The sequence below is a fragment of the Oryzias melastigma genome, linkage group LG11 (genome assembly GCF_002922805.2).
Source record: "Oryzias melastigma strain HK-1 linkage group LG11, ASM292280v2, whole genome shotgun sequence".
NCBI lineage: Eukaryota > Metazoa > Chordata > Actinopteri > Beloniformes > Adrianichthyidae > Oryzias > Oryzias melastigma.
Genome location: NC_050522.1, coordinates 20638323 through 20657975, shown reverse-complemented (window position 1 = coordinate 20657975; position 19653 = coordinate 20638323). Strand labels below are relative to the sequence as shown.

The window sequence follows — 19653 nt, the reverse complement described above, 5'->3', positions numbered from 1 at the left end:
GACCTCTGACTGAACATGGCAAAAAGGGAACAACAACTCAAGTAGACCTGTGATGAAAAACTGAAAATCATTAATCTCAAATACTTTTGTCAGCACTTTGTCTTTTTTTTCAGCAATTGGTAAATACCAGTTACTATCTCGTATGCACCATTTACTATTTGGTACGCACTAGTTACTATCTTGTGCGGATCAATTAGTAATTGGTGCGCACCAGATATCTTGTGCGCACTAGTAACTATCTTGTGCACACTAGTAACTTGAGTGAACCAGTAACTGTCTCATGCAGACCAATTAGTAATTGGTGGGCACTAGTAACTATCTTGTGTGCACTAGTAACTTGTATGGACCAGTAACTATATCACGCAGACCAATTAGTAAATGGTGCTTGACCGTTACTGCACCAGTTTCTATCTGGTGCACTCCAGTTATTATCTGGTGTGGACGAGTTAGTACCAGGTGTGCACCAGTTATTATCTCATGCACACCAATAACTATGTTGTGTGGACCAGTAACTGTCTCATGCAGACCAGTCAGTAACTGGTGGGCACCACTTACTGACTCGTGTGTATCAATTAGCAACTGGTGCCCAGTAGTTACTACACCAATTTCTACCTAGTGGGCGACAGTCACTATCTTGTGTGCACCAGTTACTATGTGGTGTGCGCAAGTTACCATCACACTAGTAACTATCGTGTGTAGACCATAAACTATCTCATGCAGATCAATTATTAACTGGTCCCTAATGGTTACTACACCAGTTTCTATCTGGTGCGCTCCAGTTACTATCTGGTGTGGACCAATTAGAAACAGGTGTGCACCAGTTATTATCTTGTTAGAACCAATAACTATGTTGTGCGGACCAGTAACTATCTTATGCGGACCAGTTAGTAGCTGGTTTGCACAAGATAGTGTCTCGAGCAGACCAATTAGTAACTGGTGCGCACCAGTTTCTATCTCGTGGACACAAGATAGTAAATGGTGGACACAAGATACTATCTGATGCGCACAGCCTCTTTAGGGGCTCAATAAAATCCTTTCTACATTCTTTTGTGGTCTGTCATTTATTTTTCCAAAGAAAAATTAGACCTTTTAAATGTTATTTTGTTTTTTTCCTACTATTCATTGCTTTTGAGAAGAGCTATTATTATTCTTTTCTTTTTTTTTTGCCACTTATGCCTTTTAAATAATTAAATGAAAAAAAAATTAAGTGCTAATTAAGACTTAAATATAAACGTAAAATAACTATTATTTAATACATGGATAATAACTTGCATGAACACCAAAAGTGTTTTTAGATAAATGTGTATTATCTGTACTGCTTTCAATCTCTTTACCCCTGTAGTTAATAGTTATACTAAAGTATTTTAGTACTTCACTTGAAGTATTCCACTTTGACAAACTCCCAGATGCCTTCATGACCCCTCTATGGACAGATGCACGCTGGGTACTGTAGTTTCCTAGCCAACACCACGGAAGTCACTTATTGCTACAAAACTACAACTCCCATCATGCACTGCACATTTTCTTCCTCCTTTCCTTCCTTCCTGCAGCCTCGGCCCTTCTCCCTTGAAAAAGGAAGATGAGAAGCCGCAGCAGCTGCCCGACACCGAACCGAACCGGACTTCTAGTGGCATGTCGTCAGGGCGGCTGCTGACAGAGCGGAGGCCGAGCCCAGTTCCCGTTTCCCGCCCCTGAGTAGTGCGAGCGCCGCTGGAGCGGCGGGGCTCCGCAGCCTGGAGGAGCGGCGGGTGGAGCTGCAGCCTGCCGGGCCGAACCGAGAGCCACGCCGAGCCCAACGGAGCCGCTGTCGTCCGCGCTCTCCCAACGATGCACAACGACCCACAGGACTGAAGCCTCGACGGAACCCCATCCTGAAAGCAGACCGGATCCCTCCCTGCCCCCCTCCTCCAGGTGAGCGCCCCCCACACACCTGGACGGAGCCGCATGGTTCGGGGTATTCGCTGTCTTAAAGGGTTCTGGTCGCGTTCTGGTTTCACCAGGAGTGATGTAGCATGTCCACCAATACCCTCAAACTATGTGACTTTCGCTTTTTAACACTGTGCTGCGTTTGTCCTGCGGTCATGCGCAGTTACACTGTAATGCTCACCATCAGGGGCGTCACAGGGTGTTTTGGGGGCACAGAGGCTCTAAACTCACCCAGAAACCAAGCTTGAACCCTCCACCAGGTCCACATGGTCCACATGATTCAGCTATGGGCATTCTATAGCCTGATTTCCACTGAGCATTATAGTACAGTACAGTACAGTGCAGTACAGTACAGTACAGTGCAGTACAGTACAGTACAGTGCAGTACAGTACAGTACAGTACAGTACAGTACAGTTCCAAATGGACCAGACAATTCAAGTGAGCGCTTCCACTCAAAGCTGGACTGTCATGGCGCCTGCAGGGTGAAGCTAATCAAGTCCCTATCTCTGTCAAAAGGTACAACAAAATACTTTTCAGTCACATTAAATGCCTCTTTACTCTCTGGATTTAGGGATAAACAGCACCCCAAGACCCACTCCGATCGTCTTTTGATCTACTGTAAAAGTGTTTTCAGTGTATTTTTTTTAAATGACTTTGCAGTTTTTAGGTGAAATCTAAAAAGTTGTGTCGTGTGGAGCAGCAGCAGTTCAGTAGAAATTCACTTCTGGGTTGTGGGCGAAACCGTTGCTGTAGAGTAAGCCTGCCCCTAATTCCCATCATTCCTTTGTTTACACTCTCTCCTGCTAGCTTACTCACAACACCAAGCTAACATTACCATTGCAACAAAAATTGCGCTATCCATATTGGAGCTATCCAGCAGTGCAGTTTTGAACCAGATTCCAGCTCAGGAGAGAAGAATAAAGACGTTCATGGATCTATTTGTCTGCAAGTGGAAGTATCACGATGGATCGAAGCAGGAACCTCGTGGCTCACTGACTTTAGTTTGTGCGTAACAAGCACAAGCTTTTTAAAATGGCCTTTTTTATGTTTGTGCCGAATTCAAAACTATTTGAATAAATACTCAGACATGCAGTTTTAAACTTAATTATCTTTAAATATGTCCCCTTTTATGAGAAAAAGGCTACAAGAACATGTTAAAAACAACATTTTTATTGGTGTGTGTCTTTAATCCTATTGGTTTTAGTTTTTTATGAGAAAATAAAAGGTTAACAGCTTGTTTATAAAACTAAACGTTTAAAAAATTGATAAAGAAGTGCTATAAATGATTTTTTATAAATAGGACTTTACAGGAATATTTTATTGTTGGCAAAATATTGACATGCAATAACTGAATGGTGTTTCATTTTCAATACTCATCTAAATTTCTAGGTTCTCCTCGTATATAAACTTCAGAGGCTCACATTTATTATTTATGCCTCCGCAGCTATGAAAATATACACACTAATTATCATAGGATTCACATTTAAAGCCATAATTATAATTTTTTGTTTGTTTTTTTTTAGAACCTTGTTGCATTTATGGCCCAGAGTAGCTGTTATAGGCTCCAGCAACCATGTGGAATGACTATTTGCCAAGTAAAGCTTCTAGTGCAGCCTCTATACATTTTTTCTTTTTTTTTTTTTAATCTAGGGATCCTTAAGACCCAATGCCTCAAGGCTTCAGTCCCAATAATCATTGCTAAATACGGGCCACGTGAGAACAGCTTGGAGACATGAATGGTCCAGTTTGGAAGAATTTGACTGGTCTGAGTCCAGTTTTGGGAAGAATTAGAGCCAAGACTGAGATCAATGCTTCCCTGTTCAGTATCGGTTGGAGGCTTGTTGTTGTGCTTGTGGAAAAATGGTTCAATGTTCACATAAATAGTCCAAAACCTGTGGAGAGATGAGTTGTTGGACCAGTGTTGTAGTATAATATTTAATTCATTAATATATTAAACTCTATGCATTATGAATAGGATGTCACTTTAGTTCAAAGACAGATTAGTCGATACTTTTGAAAGTAAAGTTCTCAGAGAAATTTTTGTTCAAATATTTGTTAAAAAATGTCCAAAGGTCATAAAGCTTCCAGTTATGTATTGATAGTTTCAGCTCAGATTGTGTTCCATGTTTTCCTCTCGGGGTGTGAGCTGAAGCAGTGCGGTGACTTGTTAGTCCTGTCTTTGCCATCACTATGGACCTACCAGACACGTGATGCGTTCAAGAACAGGCTAAACACGGGTTCTTGACCACCAGTACCGCTCGTTATGGAGAGAAAAGAGAAGTACGCACGAATCTGACGTTACACACAAATCAAGAATTACGCATGCACAAATTGGGTTGATATTATTTTCTCCTTAAAAATGTGTGTATGTTAAATAGACTTTTCATTGGAAGTGTCTATTTGGACGCTCATTGCTGAGGGTGGTGTGAACGTAGCTTTATGCGTTGTTGTTTCTCCAGCTTCCCTGCAGGTGGCAGCATGGAGCGCTCTGGCAGCATCCAGCTGGACATCCCAGACTTCAGCAACTCGGTCCTGACTCACCTGAACCAGCTGCGAGTTCAGGGGCGTCTGTGCGACATCGTGGTCAACGTCCAGGGTCAGAGCTTCCGCGCACACAAGGTAGTCCTGGCTGCCAGCTCGCCATACTTCCGTGACCACATGTCCTTGAGCCAGATGAGCACCGTGTCGCTGACAGTGATCCGCAACCCGTCGGTGTTCGAGCAGCTGCTGTCCTTCTGCTACACCGGCCGGCTGTGCCTGCAGCTCGCAGACATCATCAGCTACCTGACGGCCGCCAGCTTCCTTCAGATGCAGCACATCATCGACCGCTGCACCCAGATCCTGGAGGGGATCCACCTGAAGATCAACCTGGCTGATCTGGATGACGAGTCCAGAGGAGAGGAGGTCGTGCGGGGTTCTAGGAGGTCCACTGAAACTGTGGTCCGTGGAGGGGGGCATCATGGAGGTCTACGTCTGCTGGGGTCGCGGGGGGGAGTGGAGGCGAGTGAGGCGGGCAGTCCAACGGAGGAGCAGCTCAGCCCTCCACCAACTGTGGAGCATAGCGGACTGGAAGGGCCCAGAGCGTCCAGCAGGGTGGCCAAGGAGCCCATCCTGCGCATCAACCGGGCGGGGCAGTGGTATGTGGAGACGAGCAGTGAGCCAGAGCGGGCCGGCAGCGCGGAAGAGGGCGGGGACAGAGTCAGGATCAAGACGGAGAGGATGGAGGAGTGGATCGGGGCGGGAGAGCACCAGGAGGACGGGGTGCAGATGGAGGAAGGGGCCACCGTGATGATCGACTCCTCCGGACGCAGCACGCTGGTCACAGGGCCGCTGGGAGCTCTGGGGGCCCGGAGTGCACAGCCGTCTTCCAGCTTCAGCGAGACGGACAGGTGAGTGTCTGTAATGACAACCCCCCACCTCCTTCCTGTCATATTCATTTACCTGACACCTCCCCACGTGTGTCTCTGGGAGTCAGGTTCAGCCCGACAGGCAGCGTGGTCGTCCTGACGGAGCGCCAGAGAGCAAAGAGCGAGTCTCCCAGCAGAGCAGACGAGTTGCGGCAGCCCAGCTCTCAGGTACGAACTGCATCAGTCACATGCACGCATATGGAGGGGGGTGATCACCACCTAAGTAATGAACCACAGCTCTACAGGTGATGCATAAGTGCTAAAGTAAAGTAACAACAAGCAACTTAAAAACTTTAACCAAATCTGAAAGACAGACAGAAACAACAGAAGCTCTTCTTTATTTCTTGCCTATAACAAGTTAGGAGGTGCAGGTTTGTCCAGATATCTTTCACTAAGGTTTTATTCTTCCTGTCAGGGGGAGGAGCATGCAACGTTCGATATGGGCGGCTATGAGGAGTACCTGAGGGAGCAGGTAGGAGACCGCTGGTACCGCTACAACCCTCGACTCACCTGCATCTACTGTTGCAAGTCCTTCAACCAAAAAGGCAGCCTCGACCGCCACATGCGTCTGCACATGGGCATCACGCCGTTCGTCTGCCGCATCTGTGGCAAAAAGTACACCCGCAAGGACCAGCTGGAGTACCACATCCGCAAGCACACGGGCAACAAGCCCTTCCATTGCCACGTCTGCGGGAAAAGCTTCCCCTTCCAGGCCATCCTCAACCAACACTTCCGCAAGAACCACCCAGGCTGCGCCCCCCAGGAGGCCCACAGTGCCTCCCCCGAGACCACCACCGCCTCCGTCACGTCGAGGGGAGGTCCGAGCGACGAGGCCTCCCCAAGCCAAGAGGAGCCAGAAGGCGGCGGTGGAGGAGGAGGAGGGAGCAGCAGCGGCGGAGGGCAGTACGGGGACGGCCCCCAAGCCTCTGTGTCCACCACGGGGCCTGACTGATCCCCGCGAATGGATGGGGTGGATGGTGACAGACCAGGAGGGGGTCATCCAGAACTGGATGCAGAACCCCCGAAAGTCAACTGAGCCCTTAAAAGAGTCCAAACTGAGATTTTGTTCCCGCTTTAAACCGTATCTACCTTCACCAAGCGAACCGGACAGATTAAGCTAAGATGAAGAAATGCCACACACGTCTACAACCTCATGCACCACACAGTTCCGTGGTTCTCCTCTGCCTCCGTCTTATTTATGCCACACAGTTCTGCTTTTTTGTACTCAGCAGCCTCACGGTGCAACACCCACACGGTTTGCCAAACAGTCCAGTGCCAGTGGAACAGCTCAACCCGCGGTAATTGCCTTGAGACAATCCAGAGCCGTCAGGTCAACGACACCTCTACCCCTCACGCTCTTTAAGTGCCACATCGGACATTTTGTCGCACAAAAACGTCCAGGAGACCGTGCAGCTGCAAGAGCTCCGATGTGATCGATCTCACATTTCAAGAAAAGGTTTTTCACTAACCTTGCACAGATATACCTCATTCAGTTACATTTACCTTTCCTAATATTTCACTCAGAGCCGTTACGTTTTACCTGTCCAAAAGACCATTAACTTGATTTCTAATTTCTTTTTTTAATGACATATCTTTGGTTTGAAATGAAATTTGGTCCAAAAACTTTTCTTTTTATTAGCAATTGTTTTCAAATGCAAATAATTTAGAAATGACATACAGAAATTTTGACCTCTATTAGTGTTTTTTAACACCTTATGGATGTTCAAAGACATGATAACTTGTCTCTTTTGCATCTAACATCAGCATTAAAGCCAGATTCTTTGAGCATTGTAGGTTTTGAACTTGTGGTTAAATCAAACTGGATAATTTGACTAAACAAATTCACAGCAGGACGTCCAAAAACCTCAGATAAGCTACACACAGCTCAGTTACCTCTGATCACTACGCAATACAGCTGCTGCACGGCGCCACCACGGAGCATTTCTGTTCACGCACTCCAGGGTTTCTGTCAAAACCAAACCAACACTTTTTTTTTTCCATGTGTGTGACACAATACTGAATCTCTCTTTATTTTTGGGTTAGGGAGCTTAAAGCAGTTCCTGTCTCTGTTAGTTATGTAGTAAACCTGCTGCACTCGGATGCTTCTCTCTCCAGATTTCCCTGAAAATCTGCTCTAACAATCTGAAAAACATGTGTTTTAACGACTTCCTTAGTCTAAATTTACTCACATCTTTTGTACAAATTTACCATATTTAGTGCTAAGGAGGTGGCCCTAATGCTATGGTCACAAGTACAATCGCTGCCGCAGGATGGGGAGGCACTGGACTGGCATTGTGTGGCATGGAAATGTGCACGGTCTGCCACTGAGCGATGTCAACTTTTCGAGAAAAATCGTCTGGTCTCCACCATCCTGACAGGTTTCTTTAAAAAAACGTTTATGTAACTATAACATTTGCTTTTATTAAGTGACTAATTACCTTTTTGAATCACCCCTATTATCTCTTAAAGTAAATTGTATTTCTAGTCATTTATTTGCTCATTTACAGTTTAGTCTGCTCAATTTTTATTATTTAATTTTGACAATTTAGTTGCCATAAAATAACTCAAAAATGAATACAATATTTTTTTAATCCATGAATTACTCCTTCTAACTAAAAACTTTATGAATGATGCGTTATAAGTTTGAACACAGATAAGTTGAATTGTGAGGATGAGTAGAGTGCAGCAGCTTTAAAACCTAACAGATGACAGTAGAACTGAGTTCACACACAGAAAGCATCAGGGCGGGACTCAGACCCTGTCGGACCGGATGGATGTAGTGGCCAAGCCATGAAGCTGGACATTTAAACGAAAAAGAGAAATAAAACGGAGGATTAAAGGCCTCAAGTTCTCCTGCTTGTGGCCAAAAGCAGGTCGTACCATCTGTCAATCAAAGGGGGGAGAATGGCACGGCCATAATCACTTCAGCACTTAACAGGAAAATAATAACTGGGTTGCAAAGTTTTTATCAAAGCAGAACTATAAAGAAATTGAACCATAGTATCAGACAAACTTTGATACCTGCATATGGAAAAATGTATCCTTTCAAAATGATGAACTGAATTCCTATGTTCTGATTTAGCAGGCAGCACACGAATGGCCAATTACTGTTTTCTACAGGACTGTGAAGCCGATTCTCAGTGGACGGTAAACGTTTTTTTATGCAAGCGAAGCCAGCGGCTCTGCTCCTCGCTTCGAGTGACTCCTCACGGCGGGAGCCGCCGCGACGCTCACTCTTTCAGGCTTAACCAGGAACTATCAGGTATATAGACTCTTCCTCGATTCCCTCAAGTGGACGTTTCCCTGCCGCTTCGTAGCAGAACGTTAACGGATAACCTCAGTGCGGTTTGCACGCTGCAACACAGAACTGACCTACAAATGAACAAATGAGAAGATATGGTGAGATGATCGTAGGGTTTTCAGTGACAGAAATAACATCAGTCGGGGCTGGGCAATATGACAACGGAGGTTTGGGTTGATTCTGATTCATCTTATTTCACTTCTTTAATTAAAAAAGGTGTGTTGTTACCTTTTTAAAGCACACTACCGACCTCTTTTAGGTTTTTTTTAGTTTTCTAAGTATTCAGATAAATAAAAACAATAGAAAAAAGCAGTTTAAGGACTACTAAAACAAAAAAATCACAAATGTTTGATCAAATTCTCACATACTTGGGCTTCTAATGTCTGGCAGAACTTTTTTCTTGTGGTTTTGCCTGAGATGTGAGCGCGTTCACTCCTTCATTCTAAGTACAACTCCTCTGCTTTAAATGTGGTTTTCCATCAACTCAAGAACTGCTGGGATCACCGTGCTGCTGCTGGATCTGTGTATTCCTCTGAGAACCTCCCAGAAGTTCCAACAAAGAGTTGGAAGTCCTCACCAGAAGGAACATTGTTCCTATTACCTCTGGAAAAAATAATCTAAAAAAATAAAAAAGCAAAAATTAAAAACCAAACCTCGTTGATTGTGGCTCAGGCTTAGATAAAAGGAATATTCCCTCAAAAGCATGTTGCCCAGCCCTTGACACAATAATTAAAATAGTTGGTTTTCTTCCTCTGAAACTCCTGGAACTAAGAGATTATACTTTTTTTTATATAAATATATATATATATAAGAGTGTGTTTTCACAAATGCTACGCTTTATGTTCCGTTTCATGTTGTCACGAGTTACTTTATCCTTCCTGCTTTGAGTTGGAACGACACGATCAGGACTTTCATGTAACGTCAGGTATAAGCTGAGCCGCTCCGGTCCGGATCTGCTCAAGGAATCCATAGGGAGAATAATCAGATCATGCATTTTTGAACTCATGTTTTTTTATTTACACAAATGTCAGAATATCTTCTTAAAAGATCTGAAAAATCTGACTTTGTCCTGTACTCCTGGATCATCGGTCGGTGCTCTGATGGTCCATGAGCAGGTTGGTCGAAAAGTTAGTTTTCAGAAATATAAGGAAGAAGTTGTTAGAAGCAGAAATCTTTAAAAATAATTATTTCCTCCCATGTAACGGAGAGTATCCTTACCTCCTTACACAGTAAATTATCTTTATTTTTTTCAGAGAGACTGAAAAAGACAACAACTAGATGATCGTTGACAGCACTAGATTAGTTAACAGAACTAAATGTAAAGCTGTCATCCAGACTGCAGCAGAAACATAACCACACACCTCTGCATCTGTTGATTTCTGACATTTACTTATTAAGAAGCATATAAGGAAATACGGTGTGCGTGAATGTTGTGTTTCCAATCCACAGGAAAAAAAACATGAGTTTTTTATGTAATTTCAAAAATATCCTCCAAATCTGACTATTGTAAGGATTCCTCTTTTTCCGTTTATCCTTTTCATTGTCAAACTGTGAAAAACAGCCAAACCTCATCATCATCATCACTGTCTTACTCCTTCCTCGTTGCTTTTTGGACTTATTGAGCCGGTTCAGGCTCTACTTTGCTTTGCTACAAAGATATTTGCTTTTGTTTAACATTTTACGCAGTCGATCCGCTGTTTAGCGTAAATAATATCTTGAAACGTATGATAACACAACATGCCTGACTATAAGTCCAGTTATTTTGAAATATTCAATAAGGTTTGTGGTTTATTCCTCAAAGTATATCTTAATATATCAAAGCAGATAATTAATCAGAGAAAAGCTGAGTTTAGTAAATTAACTTTTAATAATGTAAGCGTCTCTTTGAAAGGAGGTACTTAAGAAGAAATGTAGTAGATGAACCTGAGAGGTTTTATGTGAAGATTTTTTTTTAATTTTTTTTTCTTTTTTTTTATGTTGCATGTCTCTGTTGTCAATGATGTTGGTGGGGGGAAGTGCGGAGGGTGGGAGGTCAATTAGATTAGAAAAATGTGAAGAAGCTTCCTTTTTATTATGACCACTAGATCACTCACAGGTTGCATCTCCTTCAAAGGAAATAAAGCACTTTAAGTGTAAAACAGCAGCGCGTTGTCTCTTCATTGAAACCACACCAACATTGAAGATGTGAAACTTTAAATATAGCTGAAAAATCCTCAATTATTCCACTATCTTAACCTCTTGAGGTCTTCTGCTGCTGTAGTCCATCTGCCTCGAGGTTGGACATGTGTGTTCAGAGACGTTCTTCTGCAGACCTCGATTATAACCACTGGTTCTTTGAGTTACTGTTGTCTTTCTATCAGCTGGAACCAGTCTGGTCATTCTCCTCTGACCTCTGACATCAAGACACTTCCACCCACAGAACTGTAGTTCACTGGATATTTTCTCTTATTCTGACCGTTCTCTGTAAACCCTAGAGATGGTTGTGGGTGAAAATCCCAGTAGATCAGCAGTTTCTGAAATGCTACCATACCACGTTCAAAGTCACTTCAATCCCTTTTTTCCTCATTCTGATGCTTGATTTGAACTGCAGCAGATCGTCTTGACCATGTTTACATGTCTAGTTGCTGCCATGTGATTGGCTGATTCGAAATTTGCATTAATGAGCAGTTGAACAGGTGTGGTCAGTGAGTGTATGTGAGAGAAGAACCCATCCATCCATCCATCTTGCTTTTGTACTGTGGGAGGAGCCAAAGTGCCAGGAGAAAATGCACACATGCATGAGAAGAACATAAATACATTTTTTTAAGAATTGGCATGTTTAAGAGAACCATTTTTATTTAAAATGAGACCAGACTATGTTTTAATTGAATGACTCCTAATGAAACCTAACTTGAAGAGTATCAGAAGTGCATATTCTTTCAAGAGTGCAAATTGACCAGTTTAACCAGCATAATACAAAACACTCAATTATATTTCAGCATTTATTCATCTTTTCTACTTTTTAGATTTATCTTTAAACTTTCTCTGTCTCAACTTGTGCAACATTCCTTTACTCACTATATTTCTTTTGCTTTTTTCAGCTGTCTTGTACCTTTGCAGGTGATCACTGAGCTGTTATGTCTGTGGGATGTAATGAGAAAAAAGGCAGCTTGAAGGTGAACTGGACTTGGTAAAGCATGAATGCAGCATGACGCCCCGCAGGGCAGCAGTGATGCTAGCAGAAGTGTCTGTCGGTGGGATTTATTGATCACAGGGGTCGACCACGCGGCCGCTGAACAGCAGCGTGTTGATGGTTGACTCTCTGATGAAGAGCAGGAAAGGCCGGTCAGCCTGAAAGACCTCGCGGTAGGGGTTGAAGGAGCGTCCGACGGCCAGCACAGCGGTGGCGGCCGCCGCCTCACTGCCCTCTTCATTGACCTGAAGGCAGATGATAACCTTTGTCACTGCTGCTCGGTAACACTTTATGACAGCAGGGGGGGATTCCTGAGTTTGTCTGAAGGTTGTCTACATATCCTCTCAGAATCATCATTAAACTTCAGGGGTTTTAAATACTATTGTTCAGTATTGAACTGGTAACAAACCCAGAAAATATCACTTAAGAGGCTTAGTAAAAATGTAAAATGAATACTAAAATGGGAGATTGGTATCACAACTCAACAATAAAGTTGATGCTATAACAGTAAATATAGGCTAATGGCTTCTAGAAATAAAAAATAAAAATAAAAAAAAATAAAGTGGACTAAAGAACAAAAATAAGAAAACACTTAGTTCCTTTGCTTCCATAATTTATCAATTGAATTAAATTTAATGTATTTTTGAATAGATTTTAGCAACACATATTCTAGTTCTAATGCACAAAGGTAATTTTTTTTCATCAAAAGACACACAATCTAATTATTTAATCTATCAAGTTTTAATAATAGATTTAAGCTAAAATACAGCATTTTTTCCATTTTTTTGCAATGTTTTAAGCATTCACCTGCCAAGTAAGCCTTTGAAGGCTAATTTAGCATAAATTCAAATTTAGCATTTAAAAGCTAATTTAGTATAAAGTCTAGTTAGCATTTAAAAGCTAATTTAGTATAAAGTCTAGTTAGCATTTAAAACCTGATTTACTAGTTAGCATTTAAAAGGTAATTCAGTACAAAAAGTTTGTTTTTAAAAGCGTATTTAGTATAAAGTATAGTTAGCATTTTAAAGCTAATCTCGCAAATATTTAATTTAGAATTTAAAACTAATTTAGCATTTTCAAGTTAGCATTTAAAGCTAATTAAGCATAAGTTCAAACTAGCAATTAAATGCAAATTTTACACAAGTTCAAGTTAGCATTTAAAGCTAATTTGGCAAAAAATTAAGTTAGCATTGAAAAGTTAATTCATTAAAAATCCAGTTGGTAATTAAAAGCAAATTTCGTAAAGTCAAATTAGAATTTAAAAGCAAATTTGGTATAAGGTCAAGTTAGCATTCCAAAGCTAAGTTAGCATACATTTGAATTAGCTTTTAAATGGTAACTTAGTATAAAGTCAAGCTGGCATTTTTGAAAGTTTATTAGGTATAAAGTCTTGTAAGCATTTAAAAGCTAATTTAACACCTTTTTAAGTAGCCATTTAAAGCTAATATAGCACAAGTTCAAGTTAGAATTTAAAAGCTAATTGAGTAGCCTATAAAGTATTAGCACTGAAAAGCTAAGTCAGTATAAACTTTAGTTGGTATTTAAAAGTTAATTAGTATAAAGTCAAGTTAGGACGCTAATTTTCATGAAACATCTAACTTTTCTGACTTTAGTTGTGTTGTCAGTCAGTAATTGTTTCTAAAGAGGTATTTGACAAATTATATGGTCATCATTAAAAACAAAAACAAGCGTTCAGGTTTGACATAAAGTTAGTCTGACTGACCTCCAGAAAGGCTTTGTGGTAGGCATTGGAGATGAAGAGCCCATCAGAGTCATCCTCCAGAATCCCTGAAGCACAAAAGACTCTTAACTGAAGCACACATTTAAAGGAAACAATTTTCTTTTAACATTTGCTGCAAAACAGGCCTTGTAGAAATGAGTCACAATCTACACTATTGGTAGATTTTCTTCAAATACGTTTTTTAAAAAAAAAACTGCCAATTGGGTAAGAAAAACGTTCTTACCAAGAATTCTTATTTTATGAAAAAAAAATACTGTTACAAAGACAGTTTTTAAAAACTAAGATTATTATGCTATTGAAAAGCTTTCTTAATGATTATTTTTTTAGCAAGACAATAAATAAGAAAATAAGACAATTTTTCTAGAAACAAGTGTCTTCGTACTTTCTTAAGATTCAGTTTGTGCAATGTGCAGTTAAGAAAAGTAAGAAACTCTCCAAGTTGATATTTCTGAGTTTGACTACACATTAACTCAAACCAGATTACTCTACCAACAGAGCAAAGCCTAAATAGTTTTATTAAAACAATATTTTTTTATTACTAGTATCAATTTATTTTCCCTAATCTTAAAAAATGTAATAGTTTCCACTGGTAAGGCGTGAGGTCATGTCTCTGAATGTGGTTCGGGTAAAAGCACCTGGAAGACTGGCGTTTTCAGCGCTGAACAGGTCGGTCAGTCCAAGCTCCTGCAGCATCTCCTTCAGGTTGAAGTTGTCCTCCACCTTGAAGCGGGGCATGGACACGGAGACGGAGGTCTCCGTCATCTGATCCAACCAGCCGTTCAGTTTCTTCAAGTTCAGGCTCTCCTCCACCTGAACACACAAGAACACTTCTGTGGCATGAGCCCTAGAATACGGACGATTATCAGGATCTGACATCAGAAATCAAACAGCTAGTCCAAACAAAAGTCATAATATCATCCATAAAGGATTAATGATCATCAAATAAGAAACTGTTTTCATTTATTTGTATTTCTATTTAGAAACATTTTTGATAAAAACATAAAATAATGGGTGAGAAATTCTTTAAAACCAGTTTATACGTGTGATGATAAAATCAAAAATAAATAAAAATGACATGTTTATGACTCTAGAACAACAGTATAATTCCACGTGGATGTCAACTATCACCTCAATGATCATCAGTAAATGTTTATTTTTGGGGGGGGGGATTCATTTTCAAATTTCTCCTGTTGCTGTTGAAAAGTTGTGTCACAGTTACCTGACTGAGCGATGTGTCTCTACTGGGGAGGATTATCACCATGGTGATGTCATCGCCTCGGTACGGCATCTCCAGCACCTGCACCTCATCCTCAGGAAAGTGCTTGTACTTGAACTTGGTCTCTTGGAACATCATGTTGACCTGGCAGGTGCGACTGCTGCTGACTTGGAAATCTGAGGAAAACACCGCTTTCTTGTCGAACTTTTTCTTCCACTGACCCTGAGAGGCAGGAAACAAATCTTTAGTAAGAACTCAAACAAACAAAAAAAGGAAAAAGAATTGTAGCAACGAACACTTTTGACACCAAATTTGGTCTCTGTGTACAATCGCAGGGTCAATGATGCCTAGATCAACAGTCAAGGATAAACGCCAGGGGCTAGAGGCACGTTCAAGAATTTGCGTTTAGCGTATCACATTAGCAATTGGCGACATTCACACCACCCTCAATAAGTCTAAGTAAGCTAGTTTATACTGTGTTTGCATTTCAGGCTTCAGTGTTTATAACTCGTGCATTCACTCGCTGCTACACAAGTTGCTACGACCATTGTAGGGCTTTACATACCAAACACGTGGCCATCAAACGTGCATTAAAAGTTAAACCAGTGACCAATCAGCGACTTGGGTTTGGTAGTGACGCATTTTAAATTAGTGCCAACTGGATGTGTCAACCGTTTGAAAACTGATCATGAAGAAGAAATTAGTAATAGCGGATTGTCGCAGGCCAGAATTATATGACACCAAGTCTTTCATTTATCAGAATAGAGTTGTGAAAGAAATTTGCAAAATTTGTACTGCTTCGACATTTTGCACCAAGATTTTCCTAACTGTAGGTGGCGAACACGTGCTAGTAAACAATAGAAAAAGAATAAGAAACTCTTCACTGTTTGTCCAGTCTGAACACCATGGGCTAAACGAGCGTTCAAAAGCCCACCTTTAGCATGTGAACATAGCTTAGCATTTACAGAAACTCAAATTGGTTTCAAATAAAAAAGTCACAATTTGACCTTTTTTTTGTCAATGTTTGCACCTCTAAGTTGTCAGAACTTTGAATACCTTGAAGTAGATGGTGTTGACAAGAACTAGAATGGTGTTGGAATCCAGCACCCCTGTTGGCAGTGTGTCTCTGATCCGGTCCTCCGTCTTGTTGGAGATCCAGTCGTTGATGGTGATCCGGGCCTGCTCTGGATTCATCTACAGAACCACAGTCACTATTGAAATGACATTGTTTCATGTCTACTTTTCTAGAAACAAAGGTCAGTTTATGTTTCCTCATCGATGACACATTTCACCTTGAAGTTGAGGGGCAGCAGTTTGGCTCCGTACACCATCTCACTGAGGTTCTGGAAGGTCTCGTTGAAAAACAGCGATTTCTCTCCAAACAGCCGGTTGGCAGAGACCAGCTCTGTGGTTTTGTCTTTCTTTCTGTACAACCGGCAGTTTAGTTTGGCAAAGAAGAAATGAACCTGATCGGACGTCTTCTCCTTGATGGTGTCAAACTGAAAGACCTGCAGGACAAACAACACTTTTCTTTAGGTCCAGTTTGACACATTCTGAACCGCAGATGTATATTTTCCTTTGTAATCGATCAAGATTAATCACTATAGTTTATAGTGAGATGTCTTTTTAATAAAAGATGTCATATGAAGATGTCATTGAGGAGTATAGCTTGAGATTTGTCTGACAATTGTCCAATCCAAAGACACAACCCAGAAGTTGTGGAAAATGTTTGCATTTCTTTGGTTTTCTGATCAAACTGCTTGTTGGAGTTCAGAAAAGACACAGTTAAATCATGGATGTTGTTCCCTCTGCCTGAATGGGTGACAGCGTGAATCTGAGATCAGGTGGAAGGGGTTGTAAGATATATTAGTGATATTGTTCCATTGATGAAATTTGCTGAAAGACACCATTAGGATGCTCCGACCTTCATGATCTGCTCCAGAGTCCGGTTGCAGGCTCCCAACTTGGTCATGGCGAAGGCGGTGGAGATGCTGATGGGCGACATGAAGATGTTCTCTTCGGTCTTCCTGCTGACGGCCAGGTGTTTGTAGAAGGACAGGGCGAAGTGGCTGTTGGCCTTGGACAGCTCCCACACCCTGGGGTTGGTGGACTCTGGAACCACCTCGGGCTCCGGCGTGTGGTCGTCGGGGGTCTCCACATCGGGGCTGCGGTAGCTGCAGCGTGGTTCCAGAGGAAGGTCTTTGGGTTTGGCGTTGCAGATGTCCACATGCTGAGACAGCACGATGGAGGGCAGGAACGCCAAAACTAAAAGCCAATCAGTAGCCCTCATTCTGGAGAAGAGACCAATCAGAACTGAGGATTTTTGGGAGACATTAATCAGTTTCAAAGGAACATCAATTACATTTACCAAGAACTATTATATTACTGCTTAGTTCACCATAATGATTCAGCATTTTGTAGAGCTGTCTGGCCACAGAAATCTTTTCTGTCTTTTCTGTAATTAGAGTGCATCGATGCTCACTAGAGCTATGTCCAAACTCCCTCCCTAACGACTAAAAAAACTATATAGTACAGGATTATCTAGTGCCCTGGACTTTAAAAGCGATTGGGACACCATGCTCACTACTTTTTTATTTAAACAGCATATATCTTTGATTGATTTCCTGAAGTAAAAACATAATAAATATGAATATTTGATGAAGACTTTTTAAGCTTCACTGTGTTTTGATGATGAAAACTTGGACGGTTTATAAAAAATAAAATAAAATATTTATTGGTTAGATTTTTTTTTTTGTCAGTCTGGCTGATTGAGACTCACATAGAACGTGACTTTTTATTGCACTTGTCTGCAGTCTGAACTGTGACAGAAGAGGACAGACTACTTATTGGTTTCATTTTTAAATAGATTTAGAATTGTTTTTTCTGTACAGACTACAGAAATGAACCATCAGAGAAGAAAACAGTTACATGTCCCTCTCAAGAAAACGGCTCTATATTTACCAATCTAGTGAGCATTGATGCACACTGGTTTTCGCAAAGACTTCTGGGAAACTTCTAGTACTCTAGATTTTGCAATTGAAGATTGAGCCATGCCTAAGAAAATGTCGAACGCACTATATGGTGAACTAAGTAGTGAATAGCAAGAACACAATCTAAATTAGTGAATATAGACCACAATGCATTGCATTTAAAACATGTTTGTTGATTTCTTCTTTACAAATTATCCAAGTTTTGATCATCAAAATACAATTGATTCATGAATTTAAAGGGGAAAAAAGTAATGAACACAATGCATAACAATCCAGGGCACTAGAAAGTCCCGCTCTATATCGTTTTTCTAGGGGTTAGGGAGGGAATTTGGATACAGCCTTTTAGAAGAATGAAACTGCATTACCCACAACTCCACTCCTCCGTAAAAGGCATCATGGAAAAGAGGCTAAATTAAAGAAGCTGAATGTACTTGGTAAATACACAAAGGTCGACACGTGTGTTCGCCACATCAATGTAAGAAAAAAAGCTTGTAAACATTTCCTTTGACCTATATGAAAGGTGGCCTCTAGAGTCAAAAGTTAACATTTTCTGAGGCTATTTTCCCCAAAATAAACTTCTATTTATTTTTTACTTTTTGCAAATTCCTCACAAAAATGTAAGTTTAAATGCGGCTTTTTTTGTCATCACAGTATCGGTACCTTTGAAATTAGTCCTGTTTTTGGTTTATGACTCCTTCTAAAATTACACAATGGCCTTTACAAACTTTTAGCATTTTGTTTTGAGACAAGACAAAAACTCTACATCAGAGTTATTGATTACAAGACTTTGTCACACCAGAACATGAACAAAAACAGACAAAATATTGATTGAATATCAATAAATCAATCAAAAGACTGCAGTTCAAGTTAAGTTTTGTAATTTTTCAATTAAATGCATCAATTTCCTTCAGTATATTGACATATTTTTGTTATTCTGCACCTGCTTTTGCTGGACTAATATCAACTTTAGCAAATTAAAAAAAGAAAAAACAGAATTTTTTTTTTGCTGTAAGGAGTTAGGCATCAGTACGTTACCTGAGCAGTTGGTCGTGTGTTCAGATATGTGCAGCTTTGTCTGAATTCAGGTCAGTGTCCTGCAGAACACTCAAACACCACATCAACCTTTGAGACATTGATCCTCAGCCGGTCAACAACAGCTCAGAGTTTGATCCCAGGAAATGACTGGACCTGCTGCTGTCAACAGGACTGGGAACCGCCCCCACACGATCAATACCCGGACAGGTAAAGAAAAGGGGGAAAAAAGGGTTTTACATTTTTTTGAGCAAAAGATAAATGTAGTTGTTTAAGTCAAATTAAATACAAGTATATTTTTATAACTTATTTTATATCTACTTAAAAAAATACAATATACATATTCAAAATGTTAAATTATTTGATTGAACCAAAATCAACAACTAAACAAGAACAAAAATTAGGTTTAATCACTTGTCATGAATTAAAACGCAACATTTGTTTTACACTTGAACTTAATTTCTCTACAATGACCTGTTTGATGATCATTTTAAGTAAAATTATACAAAAAAAGTTAGATTTTAAGACCTAAATTTTTCAGTTTTTACTTGTGCAAATGATCATAAATTGAGTTACTTTGATGATCTTTGAACAATGTTAAGACAAAAAAAGTTAGTAATTGATCCAAAAAGTGAATTCAGAGTAATGCAAAATAATACTTGCAAATATGATACATCTGCTGTTTCTTTTTTTTTATTTATTTTAGTATTAGAAGAATAGCATTTCCTATTTGACTGATGATTTGCTGAATTCTTTATTTTGGCACAAACTTTCCCTTGTATCTGTAGTTCCCACAGCCTTGTTGAAGCTATAAAATGAACATAATGAAACACAAAAACAAAACATTATAAAGCTGTTCTATGAGAA

The 19653-nt window shown here is 40.5% G+C and overlaps 2 protein-coding genes across 3 annotated transcripts; one reads left to right on the top strand and one right to left on the bottom strand.

Moving 5' to 3' along the window:
- The first annotated feature begins 5 nt into the window (after positions 1–5).
- Positions 6–10778, top strand: zbtb37 (zinc finger and BTB domain containing 37). Its single transcript, XM_024258654.2, has 4 exons — positions 6–1911; positions 4387–5316; positions 5403–5502; positions 5750–10778. Exons 2-4 carry the CDS (start codon positions 4406–4408, stop codon positions 6284–6286), a joined length of 1548 nt encoding a protein of 515 aa, XP_024114422.1. The 5' UTR covers positions 6–1911; positions 4387–4405; the 3' UTR covers positions 6287–10778.
- A 670-nt stretch (positions 10779–11448) lies between these two features.
- On the bottom strand, positions 11449–19079 carry serpinc1 (serpin peptidase inhibitor, clade C (antithrombin), member 1). Of its 2 annotated transcripts, XM_024258662.1 has the most exons (8): positions 18790–19079; positions 16689–17055; positions 16057–16272; positions 15821–15958; positions 14768–14986; positions 14184–14358; positions 13531–13595; positions 11449–12052 (listed from the first exon to the last, which is right to left on the bottom strand). In XM_024258662.1, exons 2-8 carry the CDS (start codon positions 17052–17054, stop codon positions 11876–11878), a joined length of 1356 nt encoding a protein of 451 aa, XP_024114430.1. In that variant the 5' UTR covers position 17055; positions 18790–19079; the 3' UTR covers positions 11449–11875. The 2 variants fall into 2 exon arrangements, with proteins under 2 accessions (XP_024114430.1, XP_024114436.1); XM_024258668.2 differs by lacking the exon at positions 18790–19079 and having other exon boundaries at positions 16689–17077.
- Between the last annotated feature and the right edge of the window lie 574 nt (positions 19080–19653).